Here is a 24,318-nt window from a genome sequence, read left to right on the forward strand (position 1 = left end):
GACCTGCTGTGTCTATAATGGAAGAACTGCTGCGCTGGAGACACGCTTATGGTGCAGGACTTGTTTTAGTGGGACTTTGGTGCTCACTGAGTCTGCCTCTTGAATGTGTCACTTATGGATGTGAGGAGTTGAAATCTGGTGTCTCACACTGACCACTAGGTACACTTGGCTTCTGGATCTCCAATGGGGTGCAGGTCAGCTACTGTCTGAGGCCACCCAGCAGGAGCTATAGCGAGAACTACAGTTTTGTCCTCTTTGCTTGGGGTTTGGAGGTTTTGGAGCTGTCTGACCTGGGCTGCAAGTTTGCTAGGTTAAGCTGCAATAGGGCAGGCCATTCATATGCTAAAGCCGCTGCTTGGAGCTTGGGTGGGTTTGTAGATTGTGCAGGGTGGGGTCTCAGGGCGTCAGTAGGCTAGGGCGTGGCAAACAGTGATGGCTGCCAGTTAGCCGGCTCTGTGTCTCCGACCACGTCCCCGTGTCTCGCGCCCCAGCACAGTAAAAAGTTATTCCTGCGTGCAGCCCTGTAAGCAAGCCACCCTCACTTTCTGACCCGATGGCAGACAGTCCAGCTTCTCCCCATAGGAGTTTGGGTCCCCCGTGTCTCCCCAGAAACTGGAGTTTGGAGTAATCGGGAGCTTGTCTCCCTTGGGGTTGAAAAAAGCAGCGCTCACAGTTGCCCGCCGCCAGCCTGATACGCGCGCCTCCGTACCTCAGCTTTTCAGCACTTGTGCACGTCTCACTGCTCTTTTCTCTTTCCTTCTAGTTGTAGAACTTCCACTCAGCCAGCTTTCCCGTGGTTCTGGTTGATAGACGTTTTGTCTTTTAGTTGTAGTTTTGAAATTGTTGTGCGAGGCAGCAATTTAGGTGTTTACCTACGCCGCCATCTTGGATCCTCTCCTCATATTGCATTTTCATTTGAGTTTATTCTTCCTTAGGTACCCTGTAATTTATTCTCGCTGGTATGATTTTATCTTTGCCTTTTTTTTTCTTTCTTTCTTTTCCTTAGTTCAGTCCGGTGTCTTTGTTGTTTTGTTTACCTGGTTTTAGTTTTTGAATTTCAGATTCATGGTGGGTTGTCCTATCTTAAGATGCTTGCTTGAGTATATTTAATTCTATTTTTGGTGCTGTCTTATTTTTATTTTGCTTCATGGTTGGTTTTCCTGGGTGTTTTCTCCAATTGACATATTGATCTTAATTTCTGACATTTTCCAGCTTCCATTAAGCTTTCTCTTGTTTAGGGAGTGTGTGTGTGTGTGTGTGTGTGTGTGTGTGTGTGTGTGTGTGTTCGTTCTATGGTGCTTTAAATGGTTCCTAGTGTAACAGTTCCCTCTTCCATTATTATGTCAAAGTGCAGATGATTTAGTAGATTTGTTTCTGGGGGGTGGGAATAGGGATTGTGAATTCTCCAATTTTGTGCTCTTTCAGCACCCTAAAATTTTCCCCTTTTGATTATTTTCCTCTTCATGATTCAATTGCCAAAAGGACTTTTTTTTTTTTTTTTACCTTTTTTTCTCCCTTAAGAGGTATGCATTTCAAAGCGTGCCACTTTAAATTTGTATACATTTAGGTTCTTCTGCTGATCTACCTGGATACCTATTTAATATTTTCATATTTAGGATGGATAGCATCTATATTACAGTGGTTTTAGATTGACCTTAGTTAGATTCCGTTATCAGCTTCCTTCTCTTTTTCCAACAGTTTTTCTCAAAACTACCTTTGCTACATTATGGAGTGGTGGTGGGGCATGAATATAAGAGATTTTACAATAGAATTTGCTGATTTTTCTTTTTTATTTTTAGTTATTTTGGAGATTGGGCATTCTTTTTGTCTCCAGATTGTGCTAATGGCAGGGTGTTTTTATAGATTTATTTTTCAATCCTTGTTCTGTATTGTTTTGGAAGAAGATAGGACTTGGGTGGCAACCATTGCTTCAGCAACCTGTCATTCTTCAAATTAATTTGTTTTAACTTTATACATCATCCCTTCTTCTACTTCTCTCTCCAGTCTAACAAGACTTCTTCATTCAAAAAATATTTAAAATACTTTCTTGTTTTATGCCAGGCATTATTCTAGGGATACAATAATAAACCAAACATGTTCTTGCCCTCATAGATATTACATTCTAGTAGTAGAGAGAAAGAATAAGTAAGTAAATGAATGAATAATATAGTATTAGGTAATGATGAATGTCATGTTTAAAAATAAATAAATAAAGCCAGATAAAAATGACATGGGTGAGGAGGTTGTAGTACTACCTAAAATAGTTGATTAAGACCTCTTTAAATAAATGTTATTTGAGCACATTGTTTTATAGAACAGTAATATACATCTCCTTGTGTTAGTGTTTACTTCATGTATATCAGAAAAGTTTTACCACTAATCAGATTTCCATGATAAATAAATTTATTAATTATAAAACCTTTATAATAAGACTAGAGGCCTGAAAATTTGTGCAAGAGTAGGCCTTCCTTCCCCCGGCTGCCAGCACCTTCTTCCCTCCGGCACCTGGGACCCGGGCTTCCCTCCTCTGGCCGCCCGCAGGCACCCGGGACCCAGCTGGCTTCCCTCCGGTCACGGCTTCGTCAGGAAGGACATCCACAAGACGTCTGTTCTAATTATCATATTACTCTTATTATTATAGATGGGTGGCATGAGATTATGGAACATGTACCAAGTGAAAAGACTCTTATAGAAAGTACAACCTCAAATTGTCTCCTATTCAACTTTTCTCACCCTACTTTAGAGAATTTATATTGATAGAGGGTCATTTGAGGAACATACAGTCTATCATTTTCTCTGACTCTTTACATTAGGCTTGGCCATCACAGCGCTACTTAGTTGGCCTTTATCCCACCTGCATTACTTTTTCTGAGTTGGTTTGATATCAGTGTATTAGTTTTTCATTGAAGAATGCTACAATATATAAACAGTAAATAGATTGAACTTGCTATTGAGAAGTTATTGAGGACAGCATAGTCTATATCAATTGGTGTTCAACATTTGAAGCACCATATGAGAAGTATATTTTAGAACCTAATGTTTCTTATATGAAAGTGGTATTTTTCATCTCTTCAAAAATGAAAGCCAGGAAACTGGATGTCTTACTTTTTGCTTTGGATATCAAAAAAGTTAGAACAAATTCAGAGCTAATTCAAGACCCCTGTGCTATGTTTCTTTGTTCCCAAAACTTAACCTATTGTGTGTTATATTCTTCCTGATCTTTTGGTTGTCTCATTAATTGGGGAACATTGCAGGGTGTGTATCAACAAATAAGCAGACATACAAGTCGGTGAGCTGGAATTCTGTTGCCTCCTCAAAGCATTAGTTGTATGACCTTGGGCAAGTAGAGCAACCTCTCTGGGCTTTAATTTCTTCATCTGCAAAATGTGCTAATAGATCACAGTTTTAACTGCAGTGCCCTGTTATCACGGGAAATAACTTGGAAACCCAGTATAGAAACCAATAATAGCAGAATGGCTGTGTGCAGGCCAATGCCATGGTTGCATGGAAACTAATTCTACTCAAGCATGTCAAACTCGGGCAGCAAAGTTTTGTTTTGTAGTGCCCCCCTTCCCTTTGGCGTCTTCATAAAGATTTTGAATTTCCCTATGTTGAATAAAAGTCATAAGGATAATGAATGGATATTTCATTATTCTAGATCAGTGGTTTTCATATTTTAGCATGCATCACAGTCATCTGGAAGGGTTGTGAAAACACAGATTGCTGTGTCCCACCCACAATGTCTGATTCCGTAGTTTTGGGATGGGACCAAAAATTTTCATTTTTAGCAAGTTCCCAGGGATATTGTAGGTGCTGATTCAGGAATTACACTTTTAAAACTATAGCCCAATACAATGTTAACAATGCAGTTTAGTCAGTTTTCTTATTTTAAAATTATATAAATTGTAACTTCATATTCAGAAGATAATGTCTAAGTAATATATGATATCTGAAAAATGTAATTAACATACAAAGCTTCCAATGTCGTAAAGGTTTCATATCTATTGTCAAGGGGTATCTGTATCTTTTTGACTCCGTATGCTATTGTTGTGAGCACATAGATGCTAATCCAGCAACAATCAGGGTTGGCTTCAGCAATAAAGAAATTAGTCAAGTGTACAAGCGTTCCTTTCCTTTTGATGTGCTGGCAGCACCTAACAAGAAAACGTCAGGGTCAATATAAGTGCATTTACTGTCAGTTTAGCTCTTTTCTATGACACAGAAAACGGTTTGAAATTTGGATTTTTATCACAATACGAAACATTGACCTCCTAGAATGTTAAAGCAAAAGCTTTCAGTTCAGTTATTTTCTATTTATAAAGTGATAGAGGCCTAATGCACGAAATTCATGCAAGAGTAGGCCTTCCTTCCCCCAGCTGCCAGCACCAGCTTCCCTCAGGCACCCAGAACCCAGGCTTCCCTGTGGCTGCCAAGCAGGCACCTGGGACCCGGGCTTCCCTTGCAGCCCCGCTTCGTCTGGAAGGTAGTCAGGAAGGACATCCAGTCTAATTAGCATATTGCACTTTCTTTATTATAGACTAGAGGCCCAGTGCATGAAATTTGTGCACTCGGGGAGTCCCTCAGCCTGGCCTGCGCCCTCTTGCAGTCTGGTGCCCCGCAGAGGGAGGCCCTGCCCCCCACACCGGGGCTCTGCGATTTATGGCAGCCAGCACAGAGGGAGGCTCCACCCACCCTGTCCAGCTCTGTAATCCATGCTGCACAGAGGGAGGCCCTGCCCACCCTGCCAGGGCTCTGTGATCAATTGCAGAGCAGAGGGAGGCCCTTCCTACCGGGCCGGGGCTCTGCGATGGGCCCTCCCAGCCATGGCGGCTTGCCTCAGCCCTCGCTTTCTCCGGAAGGATGCCCAGTCTATCCAGTCTAATTAGCATATTACCCTTTTATTAGTATAGATACTTTCATTAAAATAAACAATGCAAACTTCAGAAAGTCATAACAATTACTCAGAAAAGTAGTCGCATTTTTGTCATTCTTGAACTCAGATTTAAAACAACTGTGTCCAGCAGTAGTGGGAAGAAGTCACTTTTTTGCATTCCATTAGTTAACTATTTACAATCACTTCAAGGTAAATATGGCAAGAAAGAACAACCATCTCCATGTAGGTTCTTAAAGAGCACTTGTGTTCCCTATTTGTTTCAGAGCCTGACCTATGTATTTCATAAACTTTTTTATGTTAGATAGAATATTGTATTTTTAAAGTTTTTACTAAAACCTCATTGAGTTAGTTATATGTATCAGAAGGTGTAGTTGCATTTCAGGCTTACTAATATTTATCAATTTCTTGATGAAGGGGATTCCCTCCTCAGAATATTTTTTCAAATCTATTTTAAAGTAAACTTTTGATATGTACATGTTTATGTTATTTATTGTTTTTATAAATACTATGCAAAAAAAATCAAGTTTGAAAGTAAGCCAGACGCCCATAACCAGATAGATGGATAAATACATTATGATATATCCATGCAATGGGATATTATTTGATCATAAAAAAGAATACGCCACATGTTACAAGGTGAATGAACTTAAAAAATTTATGCTAAGTAAAAGAAGCCACACATAAAAGATCACACAATGTATCATTCCAATAATGTGAAATATCCAAAATAGGTAAATCTATAGAAACAGAAAAGAGATTGGTGGTTGCCTGGGGCTATGAGTAATGTGGAGTAACTTTTTAATGGGTATGTGTTTTCTTTTTGGGGTGGTGAAAATGTTTTGAAACAAAATAGAAGTAATGGTTGCACAATATGTGAATGTGTTAAATGACATTTTTTCACTTTAAAATGGTTAATTCTACATTATGGGACTTTCATCTCAATTAAAAAAAAAATGAGTTAATTTAAAACCTAACTGGATTCTAGAATTTTTTAGATGAAAGGGCCTCTCAAGATCATCAACCCAATCTCCTATCTATTTTTCTTTTAGCGAGAGGAAGGGGAGAGGGATAGAGATAGAAACATCAATTGGTTGCCGCCTGCACGTCCCCTGCTGGTGATCAAGCCGACAGTCCGGGCATGTGCCCTAACTGGGAATCGAACTGGTGACTGCTTGGTTCATGGATGGATGCTCAACCACTGAGCCACACCAGTTGAGCTCCTGTCTATTTTTCATAAATGAAGAAACCGAAGTTCATCAAGATTAAATATATCATTCATGTTTCAAAGTAGTTTGTCTAAAATCTAGATCAGAATTTGAATATCCGAATTTCTAATCCAGTCATTTTTTTAAACTGTCACATGCTATCCTATATAATAAAAGAGTAATATGCAAATTAACCATCACTCCGCCACACCCACAAGCCATGCCCAGCAGCATATCAGGAGATAGTATGCAAATTAACCCAACCAAGATGGCTATGGCCACGGAGCGAGCAGGAGTCTTGGGTTTCCCCAGCAATGGAGGAAGCCAAGCTTCCTGCACACCCTGGCTGGCCCTGGACTCCACTCAAGGCTACAAAGTTTCAATTATATAAGATAAATAAATCCCAACAAAAAAGGCGGCAGCCACGGAGCTGGAGAGAGCAGGAGGCTTGAGTTGCCCCCGGCGATGGAGGAAGCCAAGCTTCCTCTGCTCAAGGCTACAAAGTTTCAATTATAGAAGATAAATAAATCTCAGATACCAGGGCCTCTGCTTGGGTCGACGGGGGCATGGCCGGCCTGCAAACCACCACAGGCCCCTCGCCCAGGCCGCCCCACACCCCAAGGGAACCCCCACCCTGATCCGGGACACCCTTCAGGGCAAACCAGTTGGCCCCCACCTGTGCACCAGGCCTCTATCCTATCTAATAAAAGTAATATGCAAATTGACCATCACTCCACACAAGATGGCTGCCCCCATGTGGACACAAGATGGCCACCACAAGATGGCCAGCAGGGGATGGCAGTTGGGAGGGACCAGGCCTGCAAGGGAGGGCAGTTAGGGGTGACCAGGCCGGCAGAGGAGGGAAGTTGGAGGCGACCGGGCCTGCAGGGAAGGGCAGTTGGGGGGGACCCAGGCCTGCAGGGGAGAGCAGTTGGGGGGGGACCAGGCCTGCAGGGGAGGGCAGTTAAGGGTGACCAGGCCTGCAGGGGAGGGCAGTTAGGGGTGACCAGGCCTGCAAGGGAGGGCAGTTAGGGGCAAACAGGCTGGCAGGGGAGCAGTTAGGCATCAATCAGGCTGGCAGGGGAGTGGTTAGGGGGTGATCAGGCTGGCAGGCAGAAGCAGTTACAGGCAATCAGGAAGGCAGGCAAGCAAGCAGTTGGGAGCCACCAATCCTGGATTGTGAGAGGGATGAGAGGGATGTCCGACTGCCCGGTAGGATCGGGCCTAAACGGGCAGTCGGACATCCCTCGAGGGGTCCCAGATTGGAGAGGGTGCAGGCTGGGCTGAGGGACACACCCTCCATGCATGAATTTTGTGCACCGGGCCTCTAGTTTTTAATATTTTAGGGAGACATGCTACTCCAATGAAAATTTTTTAAATTGTCTTCAAGAAAATTGATTAGCACATTTGACAATCTTTTGTTTCTTCCAACAGAAAAGAACACTCAGGGTATAAAAGTTAAATAAATGTTCCTGTCCTGCTCATGGAAACTAGAGGATCTGTTTCAACAGTTGTCTTCAGAGTTATTTAGGAAGAAGAATTGAATGGGATCGAGGGGTGGAGATGGAGAGCAGCAACAATTAAAACAAAAAAATATAGTCCCCTCTGGAAGTAGGTTGTTATACTAAATGTAAGGAACTTGTGTTGATTTAGTGCTAGTCGCAGAAAATAGATGTGTCATTTCAAGAGAAGACATTAGGAAAGTAATTACATAGTTTCCTTCTCTGAGCCAAAACCACATTAACTTTCCATTTCTCCATGCTCTTTATTATTAAGAGGAAGCTAATTTTCTGTACCATCTTACACTGGATTTTCTGTTAATATTCTCTCCAACACCCTTTTTGTCTGAGTGGTTGTTTTCATTTCCACTTAGTAGTGTGTACCTTCTTCTGTACCTTTAATTCAGAGCTCAGCAAAGTATGTCCAGTGGCCAGATTTGGCTCACTGCCTTTTCTTGTGAATAAAGCTTTAATGGGATACAAGCAAGCTGATTCTATAGCTGCTTCAAGTGCTATAAAAGCAGAGTTGAGTAGTTGCAGTATAGATCGTATGTCCCACAAACCTAAAATATTTGCTTCCAGGCCTTTAACAGAAAACATTTGCCAACCCTTGCTCTTGTTGACTAAGTGGAAGGTGAATAACAGATTCTAGAGGAGTAAATATCACCAGCAAAGGAAAGGATATAGGCAGATAGAAGATCTGTATGTACAAGTAGGCTAGCTAGAAGCCCTGTGTAGTTAGAGTAAGTTTCATGAAGGTCACGACTCATCAGAAGTAATATAGGAAAGATCAATTACTGTCAGATTTAGAGGGTTTTTAATGCCATGTCAGGATCTTTAGATGGATTGTTTAGGAAATGAGACATTTAATGTTTTTGAGTAGCACAGCTTTGCCAAAACAGGAAACTGTTGCAATAGTGTTTACAAAGTAACGATGGGAAATTAATACTAATGATGTATTAATAGGAAAGATGGCAGAGTTGTAAGTTACTATAGAGTTAAAATTGATAGGACATTAGACATTGGATTTGGAGATAAAGATAATAGTTCTTAGATTCAAACTTCATTAAACAGAAAAATTAAAATTACTTAAACATATTTGGGAGGTAAAAAGCTCGTTTTTATGCAAAGTTTGAGTTACTAAAGAGGGATTATAACACTACATCAGATCGGAAACAAATGAAAATTGATTGCTAGGTACTAGCATTACTAAAGTTGTTAGGGCACTCCACTGCCATGATCTGGTCAGGGCCCATCTCTTTATGAAATCCTCTCCCCTCTGCTCTCCAGGTTGCCACTCTCATACTCAGATTTACTTCTGCTTTCTCATACAGAGTAAATTACTTCTATTTTTTTTTTAATAAAAGAAGCCAAGAGGGGCTTTAGCTTTATCAAATAAAAATGCTTATCAAGGTATTTTCTTCAACTAGATCCACAGTTCCCAAACTGTGTACTGAGACACCCAGGGTACTACGCCAAACTCAGAAGAGTGCTATAGAATATTTTATCTCAGAATAATGCGTCATTTCAACATTAAATTGCAATACATTCCTTTGGGATGATGTCCTATCTTTGGGAATGGTTGCTGTGATTTAGAAAGAAAGAAAAGAAAGAGAAAGGAGAGAAGGGAAGGGAAGAGAGGAGAGAGGAGGGGAGGGGAGGGGAGGGAGGTTGGAAGGGAAGAGAAGGGAGAGAAGAAAGAAAAGAAAGATAAGGCACTAGCTGGGCAGCTTAGTTAGTTAGATCATCATCCCTATATGCCAAGGTTGTGGGTTTGATCTACTGTCAGGGTACATACAAGAATTAATCAATATGAAGATTAAAAAAAAAGAACCAATAAATGCATAAAGTGGAACAACAAATCGATGTCTCCCTTTCTAAAAAATTTAATCAATTAAAAAAAAAAAAAAAAAAAAAACACCACAAGGCTCCTGTAAAGCAGATTGGAACAGGAAACAGGGTTGCACTATTTAATTCAAACCCAAGCTTGAAGATTTGTGCAATGCCTGTTAGCACATCCCATTATTAAATATTGTGGTTATTTTTTAATGAAATAATTTTTTTAATTTATGTGTATTGTTTTTTTTAAACGTATTAAATTGTTAAGATTATAGTACTTACTAAGTTGCTTGGACCTGACAAAAAACAGAACTTTTCAGTATTTCTTAGAGCACCATAATAAATTACTTGTACACTAAGTGTGCTGTGAACTGAGAAAGTTTCAGATCCTATGAACTAGAGAGTTGTCCAACTCTAACATGAATATACTCTTCCTTTAGCATATGAAAATGCAGCAGTCCTATTGTTTTAATAGCATTTTAGTTACATAGGAATATATCTAGAGTCTGAATACAAATTTAATTAGGTTTTTTAAAATTATCGGTACACTGTAGACTGTGCTTCGTGCTATAGCAAACATTAAAATAAGGAGTCTTGTCCTGAAGGTTACAATCAAGTTAGGGACTTAAGACAAATGTAAGTTGCTTATATTATTAAATAAAATGAAATAAATACTTGTGATTATTCATGGCATAGTGTTACATATTATGTAGTTTCAAAGAGGAATGAGTACATCTGTTGGTGGGAATGCAGTAAGTCTTTGTGGGATGGAAGTTAGATTTTAAATGGGCCTTGATGGAGCTAAAATTCCAACAAGTAAAAGTAGTGGATATTTCAGATACATAGCACAACATAAAGACTCAGAAGATTTATGTTGGGAGAAGGAAATCATTCTATATGATTGAAGCAAGGACATATGCTGTGGAGTAATAGAGGTTACAGCTGGTTTACTATGTAAGTTGGAATATTGTGGAGAGCTTTGAATACTAGGGTGTGAGGCATTTGGATTTAATTTACTAGGAAAAGAAGAGTGATTAGGGTGATTAATCTGTCAGCAGGATATAGGATGATTAAATCAAGGAGAGAGAGAGGAGGCAGGGAGAGCTTTTGTAAAGGGAATGATGGATTTTGTTTTATGTATTTGTATTTCAAAGGAAATACCAAACTGTATATTGAAGTTAAAGAACATACTTCAGTTCAGCATTGTAACTAACAGCTGTAACATAAAACTCACCATTCATGAAAAATAAATAAATAAAACTTTCTAATGCTCTTGATATTATTACAGAAAGAAATATAAAATTTTAATATGTACGGAGTTTATATATTATGCCAGGCATTGCATTAAGCACTCATTAATTTCTTATAATGATCTTGAATAGGTATTATTGTCCCCATTTTTCAGATGAGAACAATGAGGCCTAGAGAAGTTAAGTAGCCCAAAATCACATAGATAAGTACTCAGGTTGGCAAAACTTTTCAAAATAAGTGTACTTGTTTGTTTAAACTCTTTGGTGCTGAGAATTAAGTGAATCCTCAAATCTTTTCATATTATTATAATTTGTCTTAGACATGGCTCCTCTTTTGTTATTTTAATATCATTCTTTTTTTAGAGAGGAAAAGAGAGGGAGAGAGAGAAACACCTATGATGAGAGAGACTCACTGATCGGCTGCCTCCCGCTTGCCCTCCCTCTAGGGATCAAGCCCGCAACCCGGGCATGTGCCCTTGACCGGAATCAAACCCGGGACCCTTCAGTCCACAGGCTGACGCTCTGTCCACTGAGCCAAACCAGCCAGAGCTTCATATCATTCTTGATCTCTGATACCATTTCTCTCCCCACCATGGGTATGCTCCTGTGTTTTATAGAGTCCTATATCCTTAAAAAATGTATCTTGTTAAGAATATCCACTATGTAGGTTGTCCAATCTAATGTATATATTTCTAATTTATTGCTTTTAATCTCTAGAATAATGCACATTCACCACATTTTCCTTATCTTTTCCCCTAGAAATGGACTTCAAGGATACCTCACACTCCCTTTCACTTTCAGCAAAGCTGTGATAAATATGCTCCTATGTGTCCCACCTTCTTTCCACTTTGTCTTGCTGCTTCTTATTACATGCTTTAAGGGGGTTATTTCAGATGGGAGAAAAGCTGACTTCTACATTCATGTATAGTTAAGATTGCAAGTATTTCAGTCCTTAAAATATTAAAATATAGGTGAAATGAGTGATTTCATCGATGCTTCCAAAAGCAGCCACATAGGCAGGAAGGACGATCTAAGTGAATTATTCTATTCCATTGATGCATTAACATTCCATCAGTGGTGACACAAGCGTTATAGCATCACTAGTATATTTGTTCTGGTTTTCTTCTTGTGATTCTATTGCTGTCATTGAAATGAAGTAGTATATATCATATAACATTGTAATTGTAAATGACTTATACATTATCTAAATGGTTGTCAAAGTCAGTATTTTCCTTACAAGCAAATAAAAACTATGTTTTGTCATAATTCATATTTTATTCCCACTTCTGCAAAAAAAAATACACTTTACATTCTCTGGGAGATTTACGAAACATGTAGACCCATTAAGAGGAAGAATAACATGCTATGTGGTAGTGTATTTGTTATTTTTGACTTCTAATTTATTCATTCTCTCAACCTCATTCTTTGATTGGTGTTACTATAGCACCTTCATTATGGCATGGTAAACAGACTAATTATGTTCTTCCCAACAGACAACAGTGGTACGACTTGAGACACGGCATCTGGTACTTTCAGCACTCCCTCATCAGTGCTAGTCTAGGTTTGGTGGGGCTCTCTGGTTGTCCAAATATTTTTTTGTTACCACACATTCTTCTTTATTTTCACTTTCACTTCTATGAAAGTAATTTGTATTTACCAAAGTAAATAATCTCATATTTAGTTTGTTCCTTTTTCAGCCATCTATCTACCTGAAGAATGTAGACTTACTCCCATTATTTTATCTGCTCTTCTTCTCACTGTTTATGCATATCTCTTATTTGTTTAGAGATTTCTTTAAGTGAACCAAATAGTTTTACCTTTAAGCAATTTTTATCAGAAGAATAATTGAACCACATTACTAAAATTTGAAAAATAAAAAATATTTAAATTATTCATAATTTTTAAACTCAAATTTAACCATTTTTACTTTTGGTGCATTCTCTTCTAATATTTTTCCTATTGATTTGATGTAGTTTATAACCATATGTTGTACATACTATTTATATATCTTAGGTTTCATTTAACATTGTTTAGCATAAATATTTTCTAGTCTGCAACTTAGTTTTAATAATCAACACTTTTAATATCTTCAAAATATTATCTTGAGCAACCAATGGAAATATAATAGAAGCCATGTATACAATTACAAATTTGCTAGTAGCCTAAAAAAAAAAAGTAAAAAGAAACTGGTAAAATTAATAATGTTAATAGTATATTTTATTTAACTTACTATATCCGAAATATTTCTCATTTCAACAAGTATCATAAAATTATTATATTTTTAACATTTTTAAAATCATACTAAGTCTTTGAAATTGTGTCTGTCTTACATTTATAACACAGTTCACTCACTAAATTGACAATGATCAAAAAATGAAATGTAGTCCTACCAAAAAGTAAAATTATGTTTAATAAGAAAAATATTTTGCATTGCTTCCATTTTTAAATTTAAATAAATTAAATTCCGTTTCACAATTATACTAGCCACATTGTATGTGCTTCATTAGTTACATGTGGTTCCTTATATTTAAAGTGGAGTTAAATAAAATTTGAAGTTCATGTCTTCAGCACTAGCCACATTTTAAATGATCAGTAGTTAGATTTAGAGTAGATTTATATGCCAGTCCTCACTTAACTATTTATTCTTCTATCATTGAATATTTATATTGTTCCCAGATTTTCAGTGAAATAAATAGTATGTTGATACATTCATGAATGTATGTTTTCCCATATTTTGGATTATTTCCTTAAGGTAGACAGATTCTCAGAATTTGTTTATGGTTTCTCATGTGTATTTTCAAATTATTTTCTGAAAAAGCAATGTCAGTTGCACTCCCACCAGTATTATTAAGTTATTAAGTTCACGAACCTTTCTTCACCATTGAGTACTACCATGTTGTTTCTCAAAATGCGAGAGACGAATATTTGTCTATTTATTTATTTATGTATTTTTCTTTCTCTTTTAATGAAATACTTTTTTATGTTTTTGGTTTATCTATTGGTGTCCTAATATTTGTTTAATTTTTAATCTACTTTTAAAGTTCTTTATAGGCTAAAGATCTTAACCCTTTGGTATATTTACTGTAGTCATTTTTCCTGGTTTTTTGTTTGCTCCCCCGACTCCCACTTGGGACTGGAAGACAACCCACTGAAGGTTTTAGTTTTTGTATAGTAAATCTTTAGATAATCGTCCCTCCCTAGGCTGGAAAGTCATTCCCACTCCAGAAGTTTGATATTTACTTCTGTTTTATTACAGATTGTCTGTGTTTTTAAAAAAGAAAAAGAAAACTCTTTAATCAAACTGAATTTATGTGGTTCTGTATTCTCAAGGAAAAAAACCAAATTACAAATTCTTAACCTTCAGTCAAATCCAATGCTTACCCATTATTTATAGATGAGCCTTAAGGGATTATTGACCCACTCCTACTGCCACTGCATGTAAAATTTTATACATATGTGTGTCTAAATAGACCCAAATAGGTTAAAATCCACTGGTCTGAGTGTTTCAAAATAATTATCTATTTCTATCCTGTTTTATTCTGATTAGAGTATTTTTCTAAACAAAAGACTCCCCCCCCCCCCCCCCACCGCCCCATATCACTGTGTATTCACAATTGATCATTTTAAGGCATGGTTACTCTACTAGCTTTATTTCGTTTTTGAATTTTTATTCTTATACTTCCAAGCTGATAAATATCTAAAATTTACATAGGTGTTTATGTACATACACATACACATCTATTCCTCAGATAATTGTTAATGGAAATAGTAAAAAAGAGTTTGTGCTGTTAAGGACAACTAAATTGAACCCTAAATAATCACACAGAATTAAGGTAAACACTGGTGAAGAGCAAAATGATTATCCCTCTCCTATTCTTTTAGTATATTAAACAGCTTGATTTCTTCCATTCTCCCTGATAAATCCTTAGAGTGGTTGAATAACAAATCTGTGTATTTGAGATTTCTAAGCATTAGTCTAGCTCTGCTAAAATGGTTCTTTTCCTCTGCCTTAGTCTTTCTCCATCCCTCCTACTCTTGCCTTTTTGTTTTGTTTTCTATTTCTATGGGCAAAATTGTCTCGCTTCATTCTCAATTTTGATTAATATTATTCAACCTCTAAGTGCTAGAATTCACTCTGCTTTTAGTTGCTCATAGGAACAAAGAGTAGCAAGGTTAACTTGTAGACTGAAATCCCTAACTTTAAAAATCACAAGATTTTCTTGATTATATAGAGTATTTTTCTAAACTATAGCCATATAAACTATTGACCTATTTTTATTGCAAATCTGACACTTGGGGGAAAAATTTTATAATGGTGCTGTTTTTATTTTCAGTGATACTATAGTTTGGAACATGTGGCTTAGCAAAGGATATAAATCTGGGAAGAAAAATTATGGTTGGCATCAATTTTAAGCCTTTGCACTCTAACAGAGCACAAATCCGAAATTGTTTAAATACTAAATATTTACTTAAAGAAAAACAAGAGACCATTCAAAATGGAATTAATTTAAATTGTGAATTTGCCTCATTTAAAATCTTATAGTTTTTGTATATTCTTTATAAAATTTACAAAATGGAAGTTATACTATCCACATCACAATAATCTTGTGTTGCATTTTAAAGTAAAATACACATACAACATGCACACATTTGGAATGAGGCCAAATTTAGACTCCAGGGGCATACTGTTCTGTACCGTAAATTACAATCAGATGTATTTTAGCACAGATCAAATTTTCAGTCTGAAGTTGGTGAGAAGCCTAATTATTTGACCAGGTTACTATTTATGTAGACCATTCTATGGCTGTCTGTGGTTAATCCACAGCTGGCAGAGAGCTAGCTCTGGGAGGTTTTTATTTCATGCTGGAACAGTTTGGGAAGAGATGGGGGGAGGGAGACTTTAAACTCTCCTCATTAAATGAAAGACTAAAAAGCAAGTACATACCTATTACTATGGAGACAAGATGCTATATAAACTGTTCCTTTTAATTCTCCAAGTGACAGAAATAGCAATGCAAACAGTTTGGGTGCTCATAGTTTGCAAATGACATGATAGTTGGTTTAAAAAGTAAGAGGAAAACACTTGAAATATAATGTTACCTAAGACCAAGACTTGTTATCTTTTAGAACAATTGGTTATTGGTAAGAATTAATGGATTGGTATTTTTTAATGATAATAAAATGTTATGTTATTGTGATAGGAAAATATTTTATTAGAACTTTAATAGCAATACTCTAAAATAATAAAAGACCATTATAATAATATCTCAGCACTTATAAGGGCAATACACCCTTCATTGATAAATCCCAGTACACATGATTCCTGTAACAAAATTAATTTTTAGTATTCATTTAATATTCAATTTTAAAATTGGAAGTAATAGAAAAACATCTTTTTAGGAATATACCCATATTACTAGAAAAATACAACCTTTCAAAACTCAGTCAGGAAGAATCAGAAAACCTGAATAGGCTGATAACTACTGTTGAAATTGAAGCAGGAATAAAAACAAAACAACAGAAAAAAACTTCCAGCAAACAAAAGCCCTGGTACGGACGAATTCACAGGGGAGTTTTACCAAATATTCAAAGAAGAACTTGAATATTCTCCTCAAACTATTCCAAAAAATTTAAGAGGAAGGAACACTTTCAAACTCTTTCAGTGAGGCCAGCATTACCCTAATTCCAAAACCAGATAAAGACGTGACAAAGAAAGAGATCTACAGCCAGTATCCCCGATGAATATAGATGCTAAATTCCTCAACAAAATTTGAGCAAATCAGATCCAGCAATACATTAAAAAGATCAAACATCATGACCAAGTGGGATTTATTCCAGGGATGCAATATTCACAAATCAATAAATGTGATACAGCACATAAATACATTGTAGGACAAAAATCACATGATCATATCAATGTAGAAAAAAGCATTTGACAAAATCCAACACTCTTTTTTGATAAAAATTCTCAGCAAAGTTGGAATAGAGGGATCAAATCTCAACATAATAAAGGCCATATATGACAAACCTATAGCCAACATCACACTCAATGGACAAAAACTAAAACCATTTCCACTAAGAACAGGAACAATTCAGAGATGCCCTCTTTCACCACTCTTGTTCAACATAGTTCTGGAAGTCCTGGTTATAGCAATCAGACAAGAAGAAGAAATAAAAGGCATCTAAATTGGGAAGGAAGAAGTAAACTCTCATTATTCTCAGATGACATAGAAAACCCTAAAGATTCTATCAAAAAACTAGTAGTCTTAAATTAATTCGTAAATGTAGCAGGATACAAAATTAACACCCAAAAATCCTTAGCCTTTTTATACACAAATAGTGTACTCAGAAAGAGAAACTTTTTAAAAAAAAAATCCCATTTTCCAATGCAACAAAAAAATTAAGATACCTAGGAATAAACTTAACCAAGGAGGTAAAAGACCTGTACTCTGAAAACTACATGATGTTGAAAAAAGAGATAGAGGAAGATAAAAACAAGTAGAAGAATGTGCCATGTTCATAGATTGATAGAATCAACATCATTAAAATGTCCATCTTACCCAAAGCAATCTACAGATTCAATGCAATCCCTATTAAAATACCAATGGCATAGTTCACAGACCTAGAACAAACACTCCAAAAATGTATATGGAATTTTAAAAAAGACCCCCAATAGCTGCAGCAATCTTGAGAAAGAAAAACAAAGTTGGAGGAATCACAATACCAGATACCAATTTATACTACAAAGCCACTGTGCTCAAAACAACCTGGTACTGGCACAAGAACATGCATATAGATCAATGGAACAGAACAGAGAACCCTGAAATCAACTCAAGTCACTATGCTCAATTAATATTTGACAAAGGAGGCAAGAACATACATTGGAGCAGAGACAGTCTCTTCAATAAATGATGTTGGGAAAATTGGACAGCTACACCAACTTACACCATTCACAAGAATAAACTCAAAATGGAAAAAAGACAACATAAGATGTGAAACCATAAAAGTCCTAGAAGAAAAATCTCAGACATCTCTCATATCAACATGTTTACTGATACTTCTCCTAGGACAATGGAAACTAAGGCGAATATAAACAAATGAGACTGCATTAAAATAAAAAGCCTCTGCACTGCCAAAAAAAAAACAACAAAAAAAACCACACCAACAAAATGACAAGAGAGCCCACTACATGGGAGATCATATTTGCCAATGATTGATCCAATAAGGGGTTAATCTCCAAAAAATATAGGGAATTCATACAACTTAGCAAAAGGAAGACAATCCAATTTAAAAAATGAGCAAAGGACCTAAATTGATATTTCTCCAAAGTGAACATACAGAAGCCAAGAGACATATGAAAAAATGCTCAAATTCACTAATCATCTTAGAGATGCAGATCAAAATGACAGTGAGATATCAACTCACACCTGTCAGAATGGCTTTCATCAACAAATCAACAAATGACAAGTGTTGGCAATGTTGTGGAGAAAAGGGAACCCTAGTACACTGTTGGTGGGAATTCAGACTGATACATCCAGTGTGGAAAACAGTATGGAGTTTCCTCAAAAAATTAAAAATGGAACTGCCATTTGATCCAGTGATCTCATTTCTAGGAATATATCCTAAGAAATCTGAAACACTCATCGGAAAGTATGTATGCACCGCTATATTCATAGCAGTGCAATTTACAGTAGCTAAGACTTGGAAATAGCTTAAGTGCCCAGCAGCAGATGAGTGGATAAAAAACTATGTACATCTACACAATGGAATACTACACGGCAATAAAAAAGAAAGAAGTCTTACCATTTGCAACAACATGGATTGCCCTTAAGAGTATTATGCTGAGCGAAATAAGCCAGTCAGAGAGATAAATATCATATGATCTCACTCATATGTGGAATCTATTGGACCAAATAAACTGATGATCAGAAATAGACCCAGAGACATAGAAACATGAACAGACTGTTGTACCTCAGAGGGAAGGCAGGGGAGGGTGGGTGGGATGAGATCAACCAATGAACTTATATGCATATGTGCATAACCTGTGGACACAGACAATGGGGTGGTGGGGGATGGGAGCAGACTGGAGGAGGTTAATGGGGGCAAAAGGAGGACTCATGTAATACTTTCAACAATAAAGATTTTAAAAATAAAATACAAAAAAGAAAAACATCTTTTTTTTTTCCTTTTTATACTTTCTAAAGTTGGCATGATAGAAGAGTTTAGTCCCCTAGTTGTAAATGAGTATTTCAATACCTTCGTTGGTAATTTTTAAAGTAAGTTTCCTTCACATTTTCTAGGTTACTCTTCAGTTTATAAGCTGCTCTTCTCCCCTTCTGGTTCCCATTGCCCTCACTTCCTCCGGTTTCTTGCTCTAATTATTTTCCCTCTCTTGCTTCTTCATTCTTTTTCTCCACTAGGTCCTTTTCATTGAAGAGCAAAAATGCTTAAACTTTATTTTGTTTATTTTATAAAAACAACTCTCCCACCCCCTACCCCCACTAAAAATATATTTCTGCTTTTTTCTTCTTTATTGTCTGTTCAAACTAGGGCCATTATCTTCGCAGTCATTTGAATCCAACTAAGCTCCATCACATATAAACTATGACCTGAGGGACATTTCTTAACTTTCCTATCTTGCCTTCTTTATTCATAAAATGAGAATAGTAATAGTATCTACCTCGTGGATTTGATGTAAGGAAAAAAATGATAATAACTGAGTTAATATACATAAAGATTTTAGTATAGTATTTGGAACACAAGAATTCAGTAAATTTCAGGTTATTTTATATTATTCACCGATAAATCTCCCAAAATAATTTATAATCCTTACTCTTTACTTTCTCATTCCTTCTTTAACAAGTATCTCTTTCTTCCTTCATAGCATAAGTACATTGTCCTAACCATCAAATCCTGTGGCTTTTGCTCAGTCCTTTCTTTCTGTACCCATTAATAGCCTTGCGTATCTTTAACTCTCTTCTAGAGGTTTCCCTTGTTCGATTTCTCTTTCATCACTTTTACTGTCCTCATTTGTCTCCTTTTTTCTCCCTTTACTGTCCTCTTGTTCTCTCCTTTACTATTTTCCTTCTTCTATCCCCTAATTTTTGTTCTTCATTCTGTCCTTTGTCCTCTTCTTTTTCTCCATTCTCTTCCTTGGTAATTACAACCCGCTTTTACTATCACTTTCTTCCAGAGCCTTTCTCCTGAGTCCAGCTTTCTCATAGATATTAGGGGGTCTCTTAACACCAGAAAAGAGAGTATAAACACAACTAAACACTATTTCCATCTAAGCCAGGTCTTATTCTGGATGTTTTTATTTCTATTAATGGTAGAATCGTATTCAGAATCTCAAACATCTCCTGACTTTTCCTTTGTCCCTTACATCTTAAACAATTGGAAGTCTAGAATATTCCCAGGATGTTTACCTTTTGCAGAACTAAATGTAGCTTTGATTGACTGTTGCTAAATTGTTGCTGTCCACATTAACATTTCTTTAAATTTTCTTACAAGTTTGTTATTCCATTTTTTTCAAGGGAAACTTTATGATCCTTTCCCACCCCACCTAACAGACTCATAATCTGCCCCTCCTGGCCCTTTGTGTTGTTCACCTCGCTGGCCTATCCAGCTTTATCATCTATTGCCCATTATTTATTCTTCCACGCACTTGTTCCCCATTCAAACCAATTTCCTATATAAGCATCCATGCCTTTGCTTATGCTTTCTTCATCTAAAATGCATAGATATATTTTAAACACTTTTACTAATGTGTCAGACATAGATATATAGCATTTTAAAATATAGCTTTCCTGACATGAAATTTTAATTAAAAAAATTTTTAATTCACATCTTCCTTTAAAAAATCAGTTTAGATATTCATAAGGTAACAAACTATGATCTTAGTAAACTAATTTAATTTTTAAATAAATATCACGTTACTTTTATAAGAATATGAAGTATCTCTAAGAAGCTTGAGGGATCCAATCTGCCTTCATTACTGTTTCTCTGATTTAAATGTAATTATTGTCTTGAATGAGACCTTTCAAATATTTTTTCTTATGTAGATTTCCAGAATTCTTTTAGTGTTGAGTATACAAATCTAATATGAAATAAGTAATGTTATACTCTGACATAATGGCACATATCAAACATATAGTACTCATATGATAAACTTTTCTCCTGATCAAACGCTGCCGTTTTCTGCCTCGCCTTTTATAATTGTACTAAAGGCCCGGTGCACAATATTTGTGCACGCAGGGGGTGGTCCCCTCAGCAAAGCCGACACCCTCTCCAATCCGGGACCCCTCGGGGGATGTCGACTGCCGGTTTAGGCCCGATCCCAGGGATTGGGCCTAAACTGGTAGGTGGACATCCCTCTCATAATCCAGGACTGCTGGCTCCTAACTGCTCGCCTGCCTGCCTTCCTGGTCGACCCTAACTGCCCTCCTTCCCGCCCCCGCCAACCTGGTCGCCCCTTACTGCCCCTCCTGCCGGCCTGGTCACCCCCAACTGCCCCCCTGCCAGCCTGGTCGCCCCTAACTGCCCCCATCTGCCAGCCTGGTCACCCCTAACCGCCCCCCCCTGCTGGCCTGGTCACCCCTAACTGCCCCCCCAACAGCCTGGTCGCCCCTCACTGCCCCCCCCCGCTGACCTGGTCACCCCAAACTGCCCCCCTGCCAGCCTGATAACCCCCAACTGCCCCCCCCCCACTGGCCTTGTCACCCGCAGCGTCCCCAGTGCCTGCCGGCCTGGTCGCCCCACGTAGCCTGCTGTTCAGTGGTTTGGTCATCCCCCACTAACACCCCTGCTGGCCAGGTCGCCCCACGCAGCCTGCTGTTCAGTTGTTTGGTTGTCCCTCACTAACCCCCCTGCCGGCCTGGTCTCCCCACACAGCCTGTTGTTTGGTCATCCATCTGGTTGTTTCGTTCTTGGTGGCCCCTGACTTTTTATATATTAGGACTAGAGGCCCAGTGCACGAAATTCGTGCACTGGGGGGTGTCCCTCAGCCCAGCCTGCACCCTCTCCAATCTGGGATCCCTGCCACAATCCAGGACTGCTGGCTCCCAACTGCTTGCCTGCCTTCCTGATTGCCCCTATCTGCTTCTGCCTGCCAGCCTGATCACCCCCTAACCACTCCCCTGCCAGCCTGATTGATGCCTAACTGCTCCCCTGCCAGCATGTTTGCCTCTAACTACCCTCCCCTGCAGGCCTGGTCACCCCTAACTGCCCTCCCCTGCAGGCTTGATCGCCCACAACTGCCCTCCCTTGCAGGCCTGGTCCCTCCCAACTGCCCTCCCCTGCTGGCCATCTTGTGGTGGCCATCTTGTGTCCACATGGGGGCAGGATCTTTGACTACATGGGGGCAGCCATCTTGTGTGTTGGAGTGATGGTCATTCTGCATATTACTCTTTTATTAGATAGGATAGAGGCCTGGTGCACGGGTGGGGGCCGGCTGGTTTGCCCTGAAGGGTGTCCCGGATCAGGGTGGGGGTTCCCTTGGGGCATGGGGTGGCCTGGGCGAGGGGCCTGTGGTGGTTTGCAGGCTGGCCACGCCCCCCCGGCAACCCAAGCAGAGGCCCTGGTATCTGGGATTTATTTATCTTCTACAATTGAAACTTTGTAGCCTGAAGCGGATCCAAGCCTCCTGCTAACTCCCTAGCAGCAGCCATTTCTGTTGGGATTTATTTATCTTCTATAATTGAAACTTTGTAGCCTTAAGCGGAGGCCAAGACAGGCCAGGGCTGCAGAAACTTGGCTTCCTCTATCGCCGGGGGCAACCCTAGCCTCCTGCTCTCTCCAGCTCCGTGGCTGCTGCCATTTTTGTTGGGATTTATTTATCTTCTATAATTGAAACTTTGTAGCCTTGAGTGGAGGCCTGGGCCTGCCAGGGTGTGTGGAAAGCTTGGCTTCCTCCATCACCGGGGAAACCCAAGCCTCCCTCCTGCTCGCTCTATGGCCGCAGCCATCTTGGTTGGGGTTAATTTGCATACTCCTGATTGGCTGGTGGGTGTGGCTGGTGGGTGTAGTGGAGTAGTGGTTAATTTGCATATTACTCTTTTATTAGATAGGATTTTAAAGTATGTATTATGTATTGTATTTTGTATAGGTTTTTTTAATTCTCACTGAGAGTGACTCGGGAGATTGCATTTCTAATTTCTTTCTTTTTTTTCTTTACCCAGGGCTTTTTTCTTACCGTTTCACCAGAGTCGGTGTTAAAAGTGGCTCAGCATGCTTCTGCGGACAACAGAATTTTCACTTTGAACCTGTCTGCACCATTTATTAGTCAATTCTACAAGGAATCATTGATGAAAGTTATGCCTTATGTTGACATACTTTTTGGAAATGAGACAGTGAGTTACTCTTTTTTCTTTTTTTAAGTGCCTGTGTTTTTGGTTTCTGGTTTGTGTATAAGTTTAGAAATTATATAAATAAAAACCAAAACATTTACATACATATATTTGAAAATTATACAATAGAACTGCCTAATTTTGTTGCACTAATTCAGTATTTCTGGTATTTCTTTCAATATATGTTAATTTTTTAAATAGTAAAAAAATTGTTTTTGAAAGGGTAGGTTATTGAAGTTTATAATTTAAATATAGTAAAATTCACTCTTTTTACCATACATTTCTATGAGCTTTTGCAAATGCACATAAACCTGACTTGTAACCATGACCACAGTCAAGATAAAAACCACTTTCATCACTACCCCTTTTAGTCAACACTTCTCCCCATCCTGAGCCCTTGACATAAACTAATTTGTTTTCTGACCAGTAAAATAATGTTTTCCTCTGAAGTTTTCATGGATTAAGGTAAGAGACATATAGTGTAAAACAAATGTCTCATGAAGTTAAGTAGCTCTTCGAAGTGTGAATCTAACTTAATAAATTATGAGTAAATGTTTGTATGTTATAATTTGTATTAAATCTCTTTATTAATAGTATCATTTTTGCTAATATTTGTATGTTATATTTGATGGTGATGAATGGATTTGTATTTGAACTTTTGCAGCCTTTTCTTTTTACCAAGAATAAACTTTAATTCTAAATGAGTGGAAAATAATATATATATATATTTTTGCTCATTTAGATTTAGAGCTTTTGTCTAACCTGTATACTTTAAAAATCTAATGGGGGGATAAGGACAAATATGTAATACCTTAATCAATAAAGAAATTTAAAAATAAATAAATAAATAAATGAAAATCCAAGAAATAGGGAAAAAAGAGAGCCTTAGTGTATCTTCATGTGACCTGGGCAGTATTACTTAAATTTCATGAATCTTGGGGTCTTCATATGTAAAGTAAATGTGTTCTCTTAATTATACCAGAAGTCTATTCTGATTCTAATTCCATGGTTCTAACATAGTTTGGTTGTATTCACTGATTTTGTATCTAAATGAGATAACTGTGTTGTCTTCCTAGAATAACATCAAATTTAACCTGGAAATAATTTATGAAATCCACATGGGTGATTTCTAGTAAGAATATGATATGAATATCTTTAAAAGCACTAACAAGTCAAAGGAAATGCTACATTGTTGATGATTTACAAAGTAACATAATGGCAAGAAGTAGTGGTAAAAGCCTTGAATTCCTAGGTATCTGCTAGAAGTCTCATTTGACTAAAATCTAT

At 37.8% G+C, this 24,318-nt stretch overlaps 1 protein-coding gene across 3 annotated transcripts in view; it reads left to right on the forward strand.

The window, feature by feature from the left end:
• ADK (adenosine kinase) overlaps nucleotides 1–24,318 on the forward strand; it is a 539,444-nt gene that overhangs the window by 324,324 nt on the left and 190,802 nt on the right. For all 3 annotated transcript variants that reach the window (XM_080687589.1, XM_080687591.1, XM_080687590.1), the window contains exon 7: nucleotides 22,864–23,034. In XM_080687589.1, the coding sequence (XP_080543715.1) occupies nucleotides 22,864–23,034 (171 nt within the window). The remainder of the gene's footprint in view (nucleotides 1–22,863; nucleotides 23,035–24,318) is intronic.

The sequence above is a fragment of the Plecotus auritus genome (genome assembly GCF_963455305.1).
Source record: "Plecotus auritus genome assembly, chromosome: 9".
Classification (NCBI taxonomy): Eukaryota; Metazoa; Chordata; class Mammalia; order Chiroptera; family Vespertilionidae; genus Plecotus; species Plecotus auritus.